This window comes from Aspergillus oryzae, chromosome 5, assembly GCF_000184455.2.
Source record: "Aspergillus oryzae RIB40 DNA, chromosome 5".
Lineage (NCBI taxonomy): Eukaryota > Fungi > Ascomycota > Eurotiomycetes > Eurotiales > Aspergillaceae > Aspergillus > Aspergillus oryzae.
Genome location: NC_036439.1, coordinates 2,227,803 through 2,242,498, shown reverse-complemented (window position 1 = coordinate 2,242,498; position 14,696 = coordinate 2,227,803). Strand labels below are relative to the sequence as shown.

Here is a 14,696-nt window from a genome sequence, read left to right as displayed (position 1 = left end):
TTGGAGGCTCAGCGTTGAGCGATTTACCTCCAGGCACTGTGTACCACCTTTTAGAGGAATGGTCCCAGCCACGCTCAACAGCATCCCCAGTGTCGATGATTAATGATCCTGTCTTGGAAGCGTCACCTGCAGTGAAACTAGTTCGAGGGGTCTCGAATGAGCGCCCAGGTAGAGAATCTGACGCAGAGTCAATATCGTCGGTATACACTGCGCCAGAAGGAGTTGTGTAGTCAGCGAATTGGAATGGGCACGGCGGAAGGCTCCGACAGTCGAGGAAACGATGGTTGAGACTTCTCGGTTCATAGAGTTGGGTAAATCAATGGCAGCCAAGCCTCTCCATCAACAAGACCGTGAAGTGATCGGGGAAACCCGCAGAACACGCAACGACGGTCATCGCAAATGGTAAACTAGTATCCAGCTGGGGAATGACTCCTCGATCTGATGCACTTGACCTGGAATCAGCCTGCATCACCCAATAAGCTTGCAGCATCCAACATGACTCATAGACAAGTTCCCAAGACAGCAGCAGCAGAAGAATAACAACAAGTAGTAGTAGGAGTAGTAGAAAATGAAAGAGGAGGAATCTCAACAGATGAAAATTGGTCGGTGGACCTGGGATGTCTTCGGCAGTTGTTGTCAGAGGTGTCACACTATTAAGAAAGTGTAAGAAGACCTTTACCAAAAAAGGAGAAAAAAAGAGGGAGAGAGAAGTCTCACCTTTGGAAGATCATGTGAAAAAGTCGAGAAGCAAGGCGATGGTTCAAAATAAGCAGGCAGCATAGATCAAACGAAGTTAGTCATTGCTTTTGCTTCATTGCCGTTGATGCCTTGAGGCAGACATGATTTTGGCCCCGAGGACTGACTATTGAGTATAAAATCGACTCATGTCTATGTTCTTCTTCTTTTTACTATTTACAATCATTCACAAAAGTTTGAGGTCATACCAAGCGTTCTCCATCCTCTGTTCTTTCATCACTTCTCCTCGTCTGCCTCTATGATCCTAGTCTTGTCTTTGCGCTCTTCCTATTATTGCCATCACACCCCCTTTCTACCTCCTTAACTCGACTGAGATACCGTCCCACAACAGACCGTAGCGATAAAGGTCTTGAATGACGATGGATATATTGGGTAACCTGTCCGACTGGTGCTCGACTCACACCAAACAGTTAATGGGACGAGGAGGCTATAACGCCCCCTCGGTTTTCCGGACTTTCCCTCCTCACCCAACCGGTCCGTTCGGCTTTGCAGCCACGCAAGGTCGCGGCGGTTACAATGACTCGAATGATAACGGCAAAAAGAGTTGGGTTACTTGAACCGTCAACAATTTCTTCTGTGCTCATGAGGGACAGTCATGGACGGTCCCTGTGGTGTGAGAGGTGAACTGGGGCAGCAGAGCTGCATCCTCAAGGCAGCCCTCTTGGCGCACGCTGCAACGGTTCACTTCCCAACGCAGAATCTAGTACACAGTTAGCAAAGAGCCAATGCTTCGCCGGATGAGCAGCGACACATACTTCTCAAACACGACCCCCAAAACGTCCTCCACGTCGCCGCTCTCGCCCTTTCCGGTTATTTTCGCCAACGCATCGGCCGCAAAGCGCAGGTGCTCGGCGGCTGTCACGATATCTATTTCCATCTCAATAGGCTGCTGCTCATGTTCATGACCTAGCATTGACGGCGCATGTTTTCTGGAAGTTTGGGCCAGGAAATCATCCAAGTGTTGCAGGCATCTTTGTAGATTAGAACTCTGTCGATGCGTCACTCCTAGAGAATCTTCCCAATATGATAGATTATAGTCTCCGTTCGCATCACCTTCGATACCGGATGGAGACGCAATTTCTTCGAAAGTAGAGATAAGCCCCCGGAGGAACTCTTGTAGATGGCCCGGGTCTTTCCGCTCCAGTGCGGATTCCAGTTGCGCCTCACGACAAGAGATGCCGAAGATGCGCTTCTGCGGCACAGTCGGAAATAGATCACTCACTGAGGCGAGTAACTGCTCTGGTAAAAATTGGCTATTGTGGACATCCAAGGGCAGCCGGTCGCATTTATTGATTGCAATAACAATGCACTTGTCAGCTGCAAGACAGTCATTGACCGCCTCGACTACTTCTTGCTCAATTGATAGCTGATACGGTATGTCATCAAAGGCGCCTCTCTCCAGAGACAAGACCACAATAACAACGTCGGATTCCAGAGCGCGAGCTTTGGCGCGCCGAATACCTTCTTTTTCAACAGCCCCGATCACAACTGATTCTTTCCCATTAACAGGCTCGGAACGGATTCCGGCCATATCGCCAAGCTTGCAGTACCATCCGCTCAGGTCGACTCCAACATCCACGATATCACGGGTGGTTCCTTCTTCGGTGCTAACAATAGCAGCCTCCTTCCCTACGATCTGGTTCAATAAAGAACTCTTACCCGCGTTGGGCGCCCCGAGCAAAGCAATCTTGATTCCATGACGTAACAGCTCCCCTTTGGAGGCGTTCTGGATATGGAACCCGACTTGGACCCGCAGTGCCTGCACTTGCGCCGCCACTGAGAGTACCAGCTCATCAGAAGACTCGTCAAAATGCTGGTCTTCAGCGAAATCGATCAGCGCTTCAAGTTCCCCACGAGCATAGAGTAGTTGCTGCCGCCACTGCTCATATCGCCTAGATAGCGCATCACTAGCACCTCTGACAGCCAGGCGACGCTGTTGTTCTGTGTCCGCAGACAATGTATCGCCGAGGGCTTCTATCTGCGGCAGGTCCAGTCGGTTGTTCATGAAGGCACGACGGGTGAATTCGCCGGGTTCGGCGTAACGAACGAGCGAGTCTGGTTGACTCACGCGGGAGATAGCTGTAAGGACAGACTTAACAATCGCTGGCCCACCGTGAAGGTGTAACTCAAGAACGTCCTCCCCGGTAACTGTGTTGGGGGCTGGGAAATACAGCACGAGGGCTCCTGCATCAAGGGCGCTGCTGCTGGAAGGTTCACGCGTAGGGTCAAATAAAGTCCGTACAGCTGCAAAGCGCGGTCGGGGAAGCGCCGCTTTTGGACATAGCGCTTGATATATCTAATGGTGAAAGACAACATCAGCCACCTAGCAGCCCAACAGGCTGTACATAAGTTCAACTTACCCGCACACATCCCGGACCTGATACCCGCACAACCGCAATAGCAGCTCGGCCAGATGCAGTCGAAAGGGCGTAGATGGTAGAGTCCCCATCTATAAGCGAATGTGTCGGCAGCGAAGCGGAAAACGTTCGGCTTTGCGGTACCGCCGGAGATGGAAACAAGACATAGCGCGAGGGATAGGCATAGTCCCGAGAGATTGCGCAGCTATGCCTGGCCCATGACAGGCGAAAGGGGATCACCCGACGCAAGTTTCGAAAATAAGGTACTCGCATGCGCAAAACGGCACTTGCGGCGAAGCCAACCAATAAGTATGTTGGTCAAAAGAAAAGATTCTCCAAGGTGGGAAGAGTTGATTTATCGCACATAGTCACGTGGATACGTGGGAGATCAATAGTACGTTTATTTCTAGAGTATTTTTTTATCTCCTTGCTTTCTTCTGATTTATTGAATAGATGTACGTTTATGTTTCCCTAGTCTTGTTTAATTATTTATTGCTCGGGTCTGTTATGTCCCTACACCGAAGTTGTCAAGTATGGTTTCCGTCGTTGGTGACCTTCAGATCGTAAGATGCATTGCAACCAACCACGTGCGCGTTTGATGCATAGAAACCACCGACTCCATAAGATGAATGTGTGAAGGTATATCAATGATAGCTGCGTCAACTCGTCACGCCTGCGCGTCGAAAAACGCGGCCATACGCCATGAAAAAAGCCGCTCGATTACCCACCACAACCGACATGCAACAAACAATTGCTAACCATGCACATCAAAGAAAATATGACGTTATGTATGTACAAAGAGGGAAATCAAAACATAAGCTGAAAATCATTCCGATGGGAATTGGAAACAAAGGAGTCGCTCGCTGTGGAAGCAAGGAAGTGGATAGAACAATGTACTCTTGAAAATCATGTTCAATAAAACCAGTAACAGGAGAAAGGGCGTAAAGCGAGAACAGTGAAAGGATGGACCCAGCACGCCAGCTGTGTGTCTTCAACGTAGACAACTTAGATGCAAATAAAAAATGAAAAAAACGAAGAGGAAGAGAGAGAAAAAAAAGAAAGAGAGAAGGGGAAACTTAAATGTTATACACTCAGCAAGGCAAAATGTTCCAAGGCGACGTCCCCTAGTCTATCAAGTATTATATTAGGAGGAAAAAGAAGAAGAGAAAAGAAAAGAGAGAAAGAGAGTGAGTGTGAGAGAGAAGCAGGGGTTATGAAAAGTAAGCCGGATACGCGAACACATCAATTTGACGGTTCGGAAAATCTGCCAGGAGAGTCGGCATTGGGTTCATCGTCGCTTGAAGAGCGGTGGTGTTGTTCTGTTGTTGGAGACACGACGATGACTGGAGTAACCGGTCGTTGCGAAGAGGCATCTTCTGGACTAGTAGTGATAGACTCTTCTAAACCTTTCGAGTCAGTTGTTGACGGTGTCATGGGCTCGGCACTCTCTTTACTCCCAGCCGTCGGCCCATTCCGTCTCCGTAATCTGCGTTTTCGACGTTCTTCTTCAGCGCTTTCCTTTCGTCTTCTGGACCGCTCCCCATCGGTATTATCTCTTAGACCTTGTAACATGCTTGCAGCACGATCTGCAACATCTTCACTCTCTGAAATCTGAGTCGAATCTTTACTTGTGGTTCCAGGTTCCGAGCCCAGGCTGAGGGGGCTCAGAAGCCCTGTCTCTGTGGTACTTGGTTCATCTATACTGGCAACATTGTCACTGACTTCGTTCCCATCATTGATTCCGCCACCTTCTGCGCCTTCAGCTCCAGGTAGGTCCGGCATCCTTTGGCCCGAAGCCACGCGGATTTGATGTCGCTCCTTCAATCTAGCACGACGCCGACGGTCACGCTGATCCCTAGCCTGAGGAGCTGCAGCTCGTAGCTTCTCCAAAAGAGAATCCATGGCCCCGCTTGAGGCAGGCAGTTGTGACGTTTCACCTGAGCCAGCATTGTTTGCAAGAGCAGCATTATTACGTTTGCGAGCAAGTGATGCTTCTGTACGCCTTCTAGCCTCCTCCAGCGATATATTCTTTTCTTTGGATTTCTGTGGATTGATGTTTCATTAGCCGAAATCCCCAAGCATGCATGGGACTCTAGGTCAGGCCCAAACTCAACTTACCTTCCATTCAAGCAAGAAAGCAGCCAACTTGGCAAAGAAGTCTCGTCGAGCGCCCTCATCCGTGTTGTCTTCGCCGTAGAAGACCATAATGTCATCGTACGACTTAATCATCTCATCAAGATAGAGCTGCATTTGCTCAGCCTTGCGCCTAGCATCCTTCATACTCCTTTGAACGACTTGGCTGACGCGGTCTTGTGGGTGAAATTTCTTAGGATCGCTTAAATTACCAGCGTCTAGACTCGCCTGTACATTCTTAATATTGTCAATGTACTTCTTAGCGTCTGTCCGCAACTGATCGACATTAAGTTTCTGCAGGGCGACGACACCATTGATGTCATCAACGAACCCTTCCCATTCTGGATATTGATTGCGAACGATCCGCTCGACAAGATCTGCAAAAGTAGTTTCATTCTTGTCATCTTTTACCATACCCAATCGAGCGAGCGAGCTCAGTTTGAAACCTTGAGCTTGCTTATTAGCATCGTTCATGAAATTTCCGATGTCTAAGATCAGGCCAAGCACATTCATCAGAGCTACAGAATCCCTCAGCGATTCGCTCACTTTCACAACTTGCTGAAGCTTAGCGGATATATGTTCGTAGTCTGGCTCATAGGAGCGGGTCAACGCAAGGGCACGCATTCTCGCCTTCCAATAGTGGTTCAGTTCGAAAGCAGTATATAGATAAATTTGATCTTCACGCGTAAGCTCGGCCGGGTCTTGTTCCCGCTCAGAGCTAGCAGCATTCGGACCTGTCCAATCCCTGCTGTAAGGTGCCATCTGCTTCGATATGTTTTCGGGTATTGTGCAGAGCTCATCACGTTGCAGGAAATCCATGACAACCTGGTTGTCAAGGATATCCGCGTCACAGTGAATAACCATCCGCACAACGTCATCTGCAGGGTATTGGGAGAATTTTGCCATGGCAATCTGCAAATTCTTAGACAATTCATTAGAGATAAGTTGCTTCTTGTCTTTGCGCTGCTTGGCTGCCGCACTGCCTCCAAAAATCTTGGTCTCCTTCGCCATGAATAACCTCTCAACTTCATCCAATACACCCTTTTTGGCAAGTTCGGTATACTTCTCCTCCTTCGCCTGGGGAGTTAGTGCATGAGATGCCCATACAGTCACCTGAGGAGCATCAACCTTCTCCCAATGAAGTGCTTTGAGCTTCTTTTTAGGTCTGATTGATGGCAAGAAGACCGTTGATTTGGAGGGAACGGCCTGGGAAGCCATGTAATTTGCTCTCCATCCTCCAACTGAAGCACCAGGTGGAGGTGGTGGCGGAGGAGCGCCAAATGAAGCGCCGGAGGGTGGAGGCGGAGGAGGAGGAGGCATTTTGCCAGCGGCACCAGGAGGAGGCGGGGGGGGAGGCGGAGGGGGAATCCCTGCCCCCATCCCTGGGGGTGGAGGTGGTGGCGGAGGGGGAGGAGGCACACCTGTTGCTGAGCCTGGGGGAGGGGGCGGCGGTGGCGGCGGAGGAGGAGGAGGAGGAGGGACACCTACCCCCATCCCTGGAGGTGGGGGTGGAGGAGGTGGCGGGGGAGGGGGAGGGCCAGCAACAGCAGTTGAATTGACCTTTTCATCCGTGCTCTCCCCTTTCGGCTCGTCCACTCTGATGGCCGGGGTCTCTGCTTCAGGGAAAGGCGATTCGTCAACAGCCGCCTTCGTTTCGCCCTCTTCGGCGCCAATCTTAGGAACCTTCGCCGTAATCTCGCCGAGAAGGCCAGTAGCCTGAGCAGGGTTCATCCGAGGTCGCTGGATGTCCACAAGACGTGCTTTCTCATACACAATCTCACCATCTTCGTTGGTGGTCTGCTCCAGACCCTCACCAGCGGTGTCATCTCCTCCCGAAACAAGGCTCCGTTTTCGATAAACAGACCCTAGGGCGTTGCTATCTAGATTTCGACGCGCATGTTCCTGGAAGTCATCGTTGGGTTCAGGTTCACCATCCATTTGCTCCCGTAACTCTCGTAACCGGTCTGAGGGGCCGTGTTGCCCCCAGACTTTGCCTTCTAATTTGAACTGTGTTTTCGTCCTTTCGAGTTGCATTTCCAGCCTCTCCAAGAGTTTTTCACGATCTAAGATACCTCTCATATGCGAAGGATCTGTCTCAGCCATGTTGTTCTTCTTAGCATTTGATGCAGCTATATCCTGAGCATCCCGAAGCATCAAATAAAGCTCGCGGGTCTCCAACTCATTGCGCTGAAGCTCTTGGGCCCGAAGCCTTTGGAGATCGGCGACCTCAGCTTTAATCATCTCGTTTTGCCTCGACTGAAGCTCAATGATGCCTGTTTGCTCATCAATCTGTTTCTGTAGTTTCTTAACCAAGCCATCCGCGCCTAGCTCAATCTGTGCCTTCATCTCATCCCGTTCAGCGATTGCAGCCTCCGCAATTTGACGGGCCTCTAGAGATTCATCATATGCCCGTCTCGCTTCTGCATCTGTATGAAGCCGATCTAGAAGACTCTGCACGGTAAAAGTCAATCCCTGTCGGAGATCGAGATCAGGAAGTCTCCGATCCATAGCAACGTAACTAAGCATAGCATCTACAAGCTGATACATGCGTAAACCATCTTCACCAGAGTTCTCACGAATTAAGAGTAGATGTTGCATAGCAGAGAGAAAATAATCGTGAGCTCGAGTCCCCTGGATTTTAGTTGCAATAGCATCGGTAATTTGCAGCGGGTCACTCATATCCTTCACTTCACCCTCAATGCTATCTTTCATACTGCTGCTCTCCCGCTGCAGAAGGTCTTCGTAGTCAATGGCCTCATTCTCCCGGAAACGCTCTATCTGTTTGTCGATGACCTCATACTGGAAGCCCTCCATCTTTGTCAAAAGACGTTTGATTCCACAAGAGATGAACTGAGCCCGGATATGGCATCGCAATTGCAAGTCATTCTCCCCCGCATCCACCAACATGTTAATAAGAAGCATGGTGGAAACGGCATACTCCATAAGAAGGTTTTCCATTCCGATGCCACCGCTGCGATATTCTTCGCTAGCACCTACTAGACTACCCATTTTTCCACGACCATCGATTGTTACTTCAACTATCCGCATCCAGGCATCGAAACGCCCGGTTTCGCCCTGATGATTCTTGACATGATCCATGGCTTGGAGGACCTTCTGGTGGCCATGTCCTTCGGCCCAGTGACATAGGAAAGTCAGAACCTCGCTGACTAGTTTCCTAGTATTAAGCCGAGGAGAGAGTAACGAGCTCACAAGAGCTATAATGACCTGCTGGTGAGCTAGAGCATCATCCGCACCATACTTGTTGTTCATCAACGCTTTCAGACACTTGACGATATTATATTCGTGATCTAAATCCTTATCGCCCGTTGGAGGGGCGGGGACAGGACCTGAAGCCTTGCGGCGGTTGATCTTCAAGAGAACATTCGTGAGAGCTATTTGACCCTGTGCCTCGACAAAGGCTTTCACCCAGCTGATCGGTTGTGTCCTCAGGCTAACACTTAAGCTAGCCAGCTGCTTGGATGTAATAGAGTCATCCATGACTTTCTTGACGTACCATTCTGGGCTTCCCTCCTCATCTGCTCGCTCAAGAATACCGGCTGGGCCGTCATGACCGTGTGTCTGGCGTGCATTCTGCCTGCGCTTTTGTTCCCCTTGCAATTCTGTCAACCTGTCTTGGTGAACAAGTGTCCACTTCTTAGAAGCCGGATATGCGAGCATCTGTCTCTTCGCCTGTTCCGGGAGGTTCTGCCAACCTCGCTTCTGCATCAATTCCAAGAATAACTGGTCGACAACACGATCATCCCTCGGTCGAGCGAGATATTGTTCTGTGTTGATTGGAGGAGGTCTCGGCTGTGCAGCCGGCGGTGGCTGCCAGTTCGACTGAGTTGAAAGTCGGTTTGGGTTGCCACCCGGGAAATAGGTACTTCGATCAGCCGAATGCGTCGTAAGCGTACGCGATGATCCATCAGACGAGAAATAGCTAGACCCGCGGGTGTTCGAAGAAAGCGAGGAATGAACGCTAGCCTGATCGAAAGATATACGTGAATTAGATGAGGAGTCAACCGTCGATGAAGAGTTGTGACTGAATCCTGTATTGGCGGCTGAACTTCCTGGTCGCCCCCATTGTTGGTACCGGGCACCTTTATCCCCCGTATTACTTCCAGTCATTGTTAAATTCGAGGCATGCGGCGGTGGACGAGGACCAGTAGGATGTGAGTATGTATTGTTATCTCGGACGGAAGAGGGGTTCCACGCAGGGTATTGATGGAAGTCACTGGCCCCTTTGGCCAAGTGATTGGGCGACGGATGACTAGACGTTTGCTCTTTTCGCGATGGCTCGGGCTTAGATAGGTACTCGATTGGGATGGGCGTCTTGGTATCGGCGGGTAGACTTTCGAAAGGGATAGACGTGATGACACCGGCGGTCATTGACAGTCCAGAGGGGTCAATATCATGTGGATAATCCACAGACTGAACAGATGATCTTTTGGAGTGTCGGGACGATCGAGAGCCAGCTGAACTCCCAGGAGGCGCCAGGTTTTCGAATGATCCGCTCCCGTCATATCGATCTTCTACTGGCTTTTCCTTATGCAGCTTCCTCCCAAAGAACGATTTGCCAGCCGAGGTTTGTCTTGATTTGTCGGGTGAGGACGTGATGGTTGGCATTTTGACGGACGTCGCTGGGAAAGAGCAGGGCGCAGCATGAGCGTTGTTCACAACACACAAAGACTTCCGTTGGGCGCTAAAAAGGTCCTTCCGAATGAATAACAGCACCTACCGCTCCCAACCTATGTAATAGCAAGGGTAGTATCAGGTTCAATTGGATATGCGGTTCCTCGCACTTCTGGCTGGCACTAGTAGTTAATACCCGCTGCGGAGCAGCGGTAGAAAAGAGAGGGGCCAGATACACGAGTTCTTTTCTCCTTGAAACCCACAGCAACTGGGACAGACCGCAGCAAAAAGTGGCGATCCTATCAACTCTAGCAAACCCAGCCTTCTAGGGGGTCTTTTCGACGTCCAGACCCTATTTGCCGGTGTCTCTTCGCATGTCAGGGCTGAAGCACGGGCATTAGGGGGAAGCGGGCTCTAGAACGCTATAGGGGCCGGGATTTCACGTGATCTGTAGTGGCCTAGTATATCTCCGCGTCACGTGGACTGTAATCGGAGAAAGAGGTGGCCTAAGAGGGACACCATATGTACGGAGTATTCCGTACGCTATCCAGATCCTTATTTCCATATAGCAGGCTGTATCGATGGTTCCAATCGTAAGTCAATCTACGAGATCTATTACCAATATTTGGAGATCTATCCTGTTATGCAGACCTTGATTATGAAGTCCCCATATTAATCATATCTCTGCCTGTCATTGCACCTCCAAGCTAGCCTACCATTGTTGCTAGCATACCCTATACCGTCGCAAGTTGTGGAACTAAGCACCGGCAAAGCAGTCGAAATGGGCTCAGCATCAAGCTTCGCCAAGGTATTTTCGCTTCTCATCAATTCGTGATGAAATGTACTCATCTAAACCCATCACTATCGTCTAGACCATCGTCATCCCAGCTGCCATCTCCCTAGCGCTCTACCTGCTTCTGTCGTTTCTTATAATCCCTTTCTTCCGTCGCTATCACCAACGATATTCGCAATATCTTCCCTTACACACCATATCTGCACATACCTCTACACTACGGGACCGTGTGGCTGACGCAATGATGCGTTTATTCCTACCGGCAGCATGGCGACAACAAGCACGGTTTGACGACCAACATGATAACATTAGTATCTTTGACGAGGAAGGAGAGATAATGGTCGGGATGGATATGGATCCTGCACGAAGGGAGGCCCTAGAACGACGGCGCAGTACTGTTGCCGAACCGGAAAGCCGACTTAGTCGTGAGCTGGAAGAAGGGTTTATGGACGACAGTGATGAAGAGGAAGATGGTCGACAAGGTCCAAGAGGACATTGATATTCCTTTCGTAGACATTTACGGGTCCGTCTGGCGTCTGGGACGGTTCAAACAAGAGCAATACCTGCGACCATGTCCGTTGCATCAACTATCATCTCCAACGTACCCTTTCTACATCGCGTGACAGTTTGATTCCAGACCATAAGCTAACCTTGTAAACGACACTTCCCTGGGCCTGGCGGGAACTAGTAATCAGCATGCCCTGCCAAGGGAACGTCATTCGCAATACAACTGGAGATAAGGCCTTATATGGGCCGCAGATCCATCCCAATGACGCCGCGCCAGACCATCGGTGGCCCATCATATGTACGTACTCCGTAGTAGGTACCACTGATGCTACATGGTGAGCGAAGAGAAGAGAATAGCACTCCAAGACACTCTCAAGCCATTCTTATCCACCCGAGCCGGTGCTCAGTACAAGCTATAGCCAATTGTGCAAGTCATCATTGGATATGGTTGGTAGAGTACATACATTACCAGCCGAATAATATATCCATCTTCTAACAAAAATTGATAAGCTCCACGGTTTACGGTTCTTGACCGAGGTTCAGTACACACTTTCCATGGATGCCTGGGCACCTTAGCCTTGATATGTACGGAGTACGGGTACTACTACTAACTTAGCAGCGGTAAGTAATTATCCTGGTCTCTGGTTGGTTAAATCAAGCTTCAGATGATCTGCAGTCCCCACAAGGATCAACAAAGTACTTATCTCCGTCTGTGGGCGATTAGACAAGACTTGCACTCCCTATTACACGGTTCTGCAGCAAGAAACTTAATGATTTATCCGAGATTTTCTATGCCAATTATAGGTAAGAACAAGACAATATGAATTTTAGGTATCATAAGTAAACATCGCCCTGCTCCTTTAAGGGCTGTTCAGACCAGAAGCATGCGCCAAGAAAACATTCTAACCCGCTCATTACAAAGTGATTGGAGAGACCTAAGCCTTGTTCCTCTGGCCGTAGGCCTTAGTAACGTAATCACCGCCGCGAACAATGAGATCCTCGTTCTTGTAGTCATGACGGCCAGAGAAGTAGCTCTCGAGAATAGCCTTGGTGCCTTGAGCGTAACGGATCTGTGCGTCGATCGAGGTACCAGACATGTGAGGAACCATGGCGTTGCCACCGCCCCATGGGCCCTGCACGTAGCGGAGTGGGTGGTCCTTGGGGGCGGGCTGGGGATACCAGACATCACCACCATAGCCTCTCAAGTGGCCAGACTTGACAGCTTCAGCAACATCCTCCTTAACGACAATAGCACCACGGGCAGTGTTAACGAGCCATGAGCCTTGGTAAAAGGTTAGTCAATGTCTAGAAAGCCTCGGTTAATTGTGCCATGGTACTACTTACCCTTCTTCATCTTGGAGATCAGGTCCTTGTTGAACAAGCCACGGGTCTTCTCGTGCAGGGGGCAGTTGATGGTAACAACGTCACACTGAGCAAGCATCTCCTCGAGGGTGTCAACACGACGGCAGCCGATTTCCTTCTCAACCTCGGGACTAAGGGGCTGGTAGTCGTAGTAGAGAAGCTCCTTGCAGTCAAATGGCTTGAGGCGACGAAGGACACGCTCACCAATACGGCCGACAGCAACGGTTCCGACGACCTTGCCCTCCAAATCGAATTCATTCTTAGCGACAGCGGCAACGTCCCACTCACCGCGGGTGATCTGCTCGTGAGCGGGGACAAAGTTACGGACCAGAGTAAGGATGGTCATGACAACGTGTTCCGCAACAGAGGTGACATTACAGCCAGTTACTTCAGCGACAGTGATACCGCCATTAGTCTTGTTGGCGGCGTTCAGGTCAACGTGATCCGATCCGACACCAGCAGTGACTGCGATCTTGAGGTTTTTGGCCTTGGCCAGGCGCTCAGCGGTAAGATAGCCGGGGTGGAAGCTACAGCACATGATTAGCCGATTGGTTCAGAACAGAAATTCCTGTGCGGTATCGGGGCTCACGAACGGTGTGGTGATGATGACTTCGGCGTCAACGAGTTCCTTGTCGAAGGTGGAGTTCTCACCCTCCTTATCAGAGGTAGTGACGAGAGTGTGTCCCTGTTCCTCTAACCACTTCCTCAATCCGAGCTCATTCTCGGTGGTACCCAAGAGACCGGGCTGTTGCTTGGCGTGCTCGCCACCCTAGAATCAAGGTTCACAATCAGCTATCGATGTCATGGGCTCTTTGATACACTTTTGATGGAGAACTTACGTCATAGAGAACCATAAGAATTTTACCCTGGAAACTCGGTCAATGTACGCGTACCAACAACAGAGAAAGAGCGGATAAATACCATTTTGAATTGTGTTCAGTTGATTATACCACGATATTGATCTCGGTGAAAATGAAAATGAATGCTACAGTCAGATGGTCAGTGGACTATTTCAAATCAATTCCCAGACATCATATCGTTAATGACTATGATGTTTTAACGTTGGAGAAATCGCATGAAGTGAAGCTGTGGCGGCGCGGGGTGGGGACTGATGCAGGAAGCATAATGTGGAACATGCCACGAAAAGTATGAGATGGGATGGGATGGGATCTAGAACTGGGGGAGGTATACTTACCGAATCCAGACTTGATAGACGCTGTTTGTTGATGAAATGGAATGAAGGGGGATTCACTTAAATATATAGCAGTATAGGATGGTTCCCCCCGCCTACAGTTGAGGAGCATTCCATTTGGGACCCCTCCCTTTTTCCCCTCCTCATCTTTTCTTGCGTTTGTCCACCCATTCATGGATTGAAAGCAAGGCGACCGGATGGGACTCCGACCCCACCGCCAGTAGATCGCGGCGGACACCACGGCACCTCGTATAATTATTCGTATGGGAGGGTGTGGAAAAGAACAAGTGGAACGAGGAGCGCAATCTTCTCCGCACGCGGGACTCCCTCAATCATGGTGAACGGACATATGAACATCATCCATTAGTCAAAGTTTGCATCCCATCAGCAGATTGGTAAGAGGGGGTTCAAATCGGATAGTATCGATAGTAGATAGAAAATAATGTCCATGTAACATAACCTAGTCTACCCTAAACTCCAAAGCGTTGGACAGACAGAAGTAAACATGCGGGGTTCATATCCAGTACTGGATATTTGTAGATACATACATAGACACATACGTTCAAAGATACGTAAATTCAATACTTATTTACTTGCATGGATTATAGGAAGGATCTTTCAGCTTATTGTAGCGAACAACTACGCTACTATGGTGTAAAACTCCTTAATTTGGGATCGACATGCCAATAAGGAGGGAAGACGTTCAGACAACTACTAGTTAGTAGTAGTAGTAGTAGTAGTACCATAGTAGTACCATAGTAGTACCAAGGTCTGTACATCTGTTACGCAGGTACCTCCAACTTAGGTGGTATTTTGTTGGTACTCGGAGTAACTACCCGGTAGGTAGGTACCACTCGTGCTATTCTTAGTCTGGTTAGCTTTCTACCCCTCATGAGGGGTCAGTTCTTCCTATTGGTCAACATGCAAGTGAAACGTACTTTGTACGAGTAGTATGTTGTTACTA

The 14,696-nt window shown here is 49.6% G+C and overlaps 4 protein-coding genes across 4 annotated transcripts; 1 reads left to right on the top strand and 3 right to left on the bottom strand.

Moving 5' to 3' along the window:
* Positions 1-1,456: 1,456 nt before the first annotated feature.
* AO090701000043 (tRNA modification GTPase) lies at positions 1,457-3,205 on the bottom strand (the record flags this gene model as incomplete). Its single annotated transcript, XM_023237493.1, has 2 exons — positions 1,457-3,052; positions 3,134-3,205. 2 exons carry the CDS (start codon positions 3,203-3,205, stop codon positions 1,457-1,459), a joined length of 1,668 nt encoding a protein of 555 aa, XP_023091978.1.
* Positions 3,206-4,355: 1,150 nt separating this feature from the next.
* Positions 4,356-9,872, bottom strand: AO090701000044 (formin sepA; the record flags this gene model as incomplete). Its single annotated transcript, XM_001822886.3, has 2 exons — positions 4,356-5,156; positions 5,232-9,872. 2 exons carry the CDS (start codon positions 9,870-9,872, stop codon positions 4,356-4,358), a joined length of 5,442 nt encoding a protein of 1,813 aa, XP_001822938.3.
* Positions 9,873-10,659: 787 nt separating this feature from the next.
* AO090701000045 (uncharacterized protein) lies at positions 10,660-11,170 on the top strand (the record flags this gene model as incomplete). The annotated part of the gene is made up of 2 exons (XM_001822887.3): positions 10,660-10,686; positions 10,751-11,170. 2 exons carry the CDS (start codon positions 10,660-10,662, stop codon positions 11,168-11,170), a joined length of 447 nt encoding a protein of 148 aa, XP_001822939.1.
* Positions 11,171-12,113: 943 nt separating this feature from the next.
* On the bottom strand, positions 12,114-13,394 carry fdh (formate dehydrogenase (NAD+) FDH1; the record flags this gene model as incomplete). The annotated part of the gene is made up of 4 exons (XM_001822888.3): positions 12,114-12,460; positions 12,523-13,067; positions 13,134-13,309; positions 13,380-13,394. The coding sequence occupies 4 exons, from the start codon at positions 13,392-13,394 to the stop codon at positions 12,114-12,116; spliced, it is 1,083 nt and encodes a 360-aa protein (XP_001822940.3).
* Between the last annotated feature and the right edge of the window lie 1,302 nt (positions 13,395-14,696).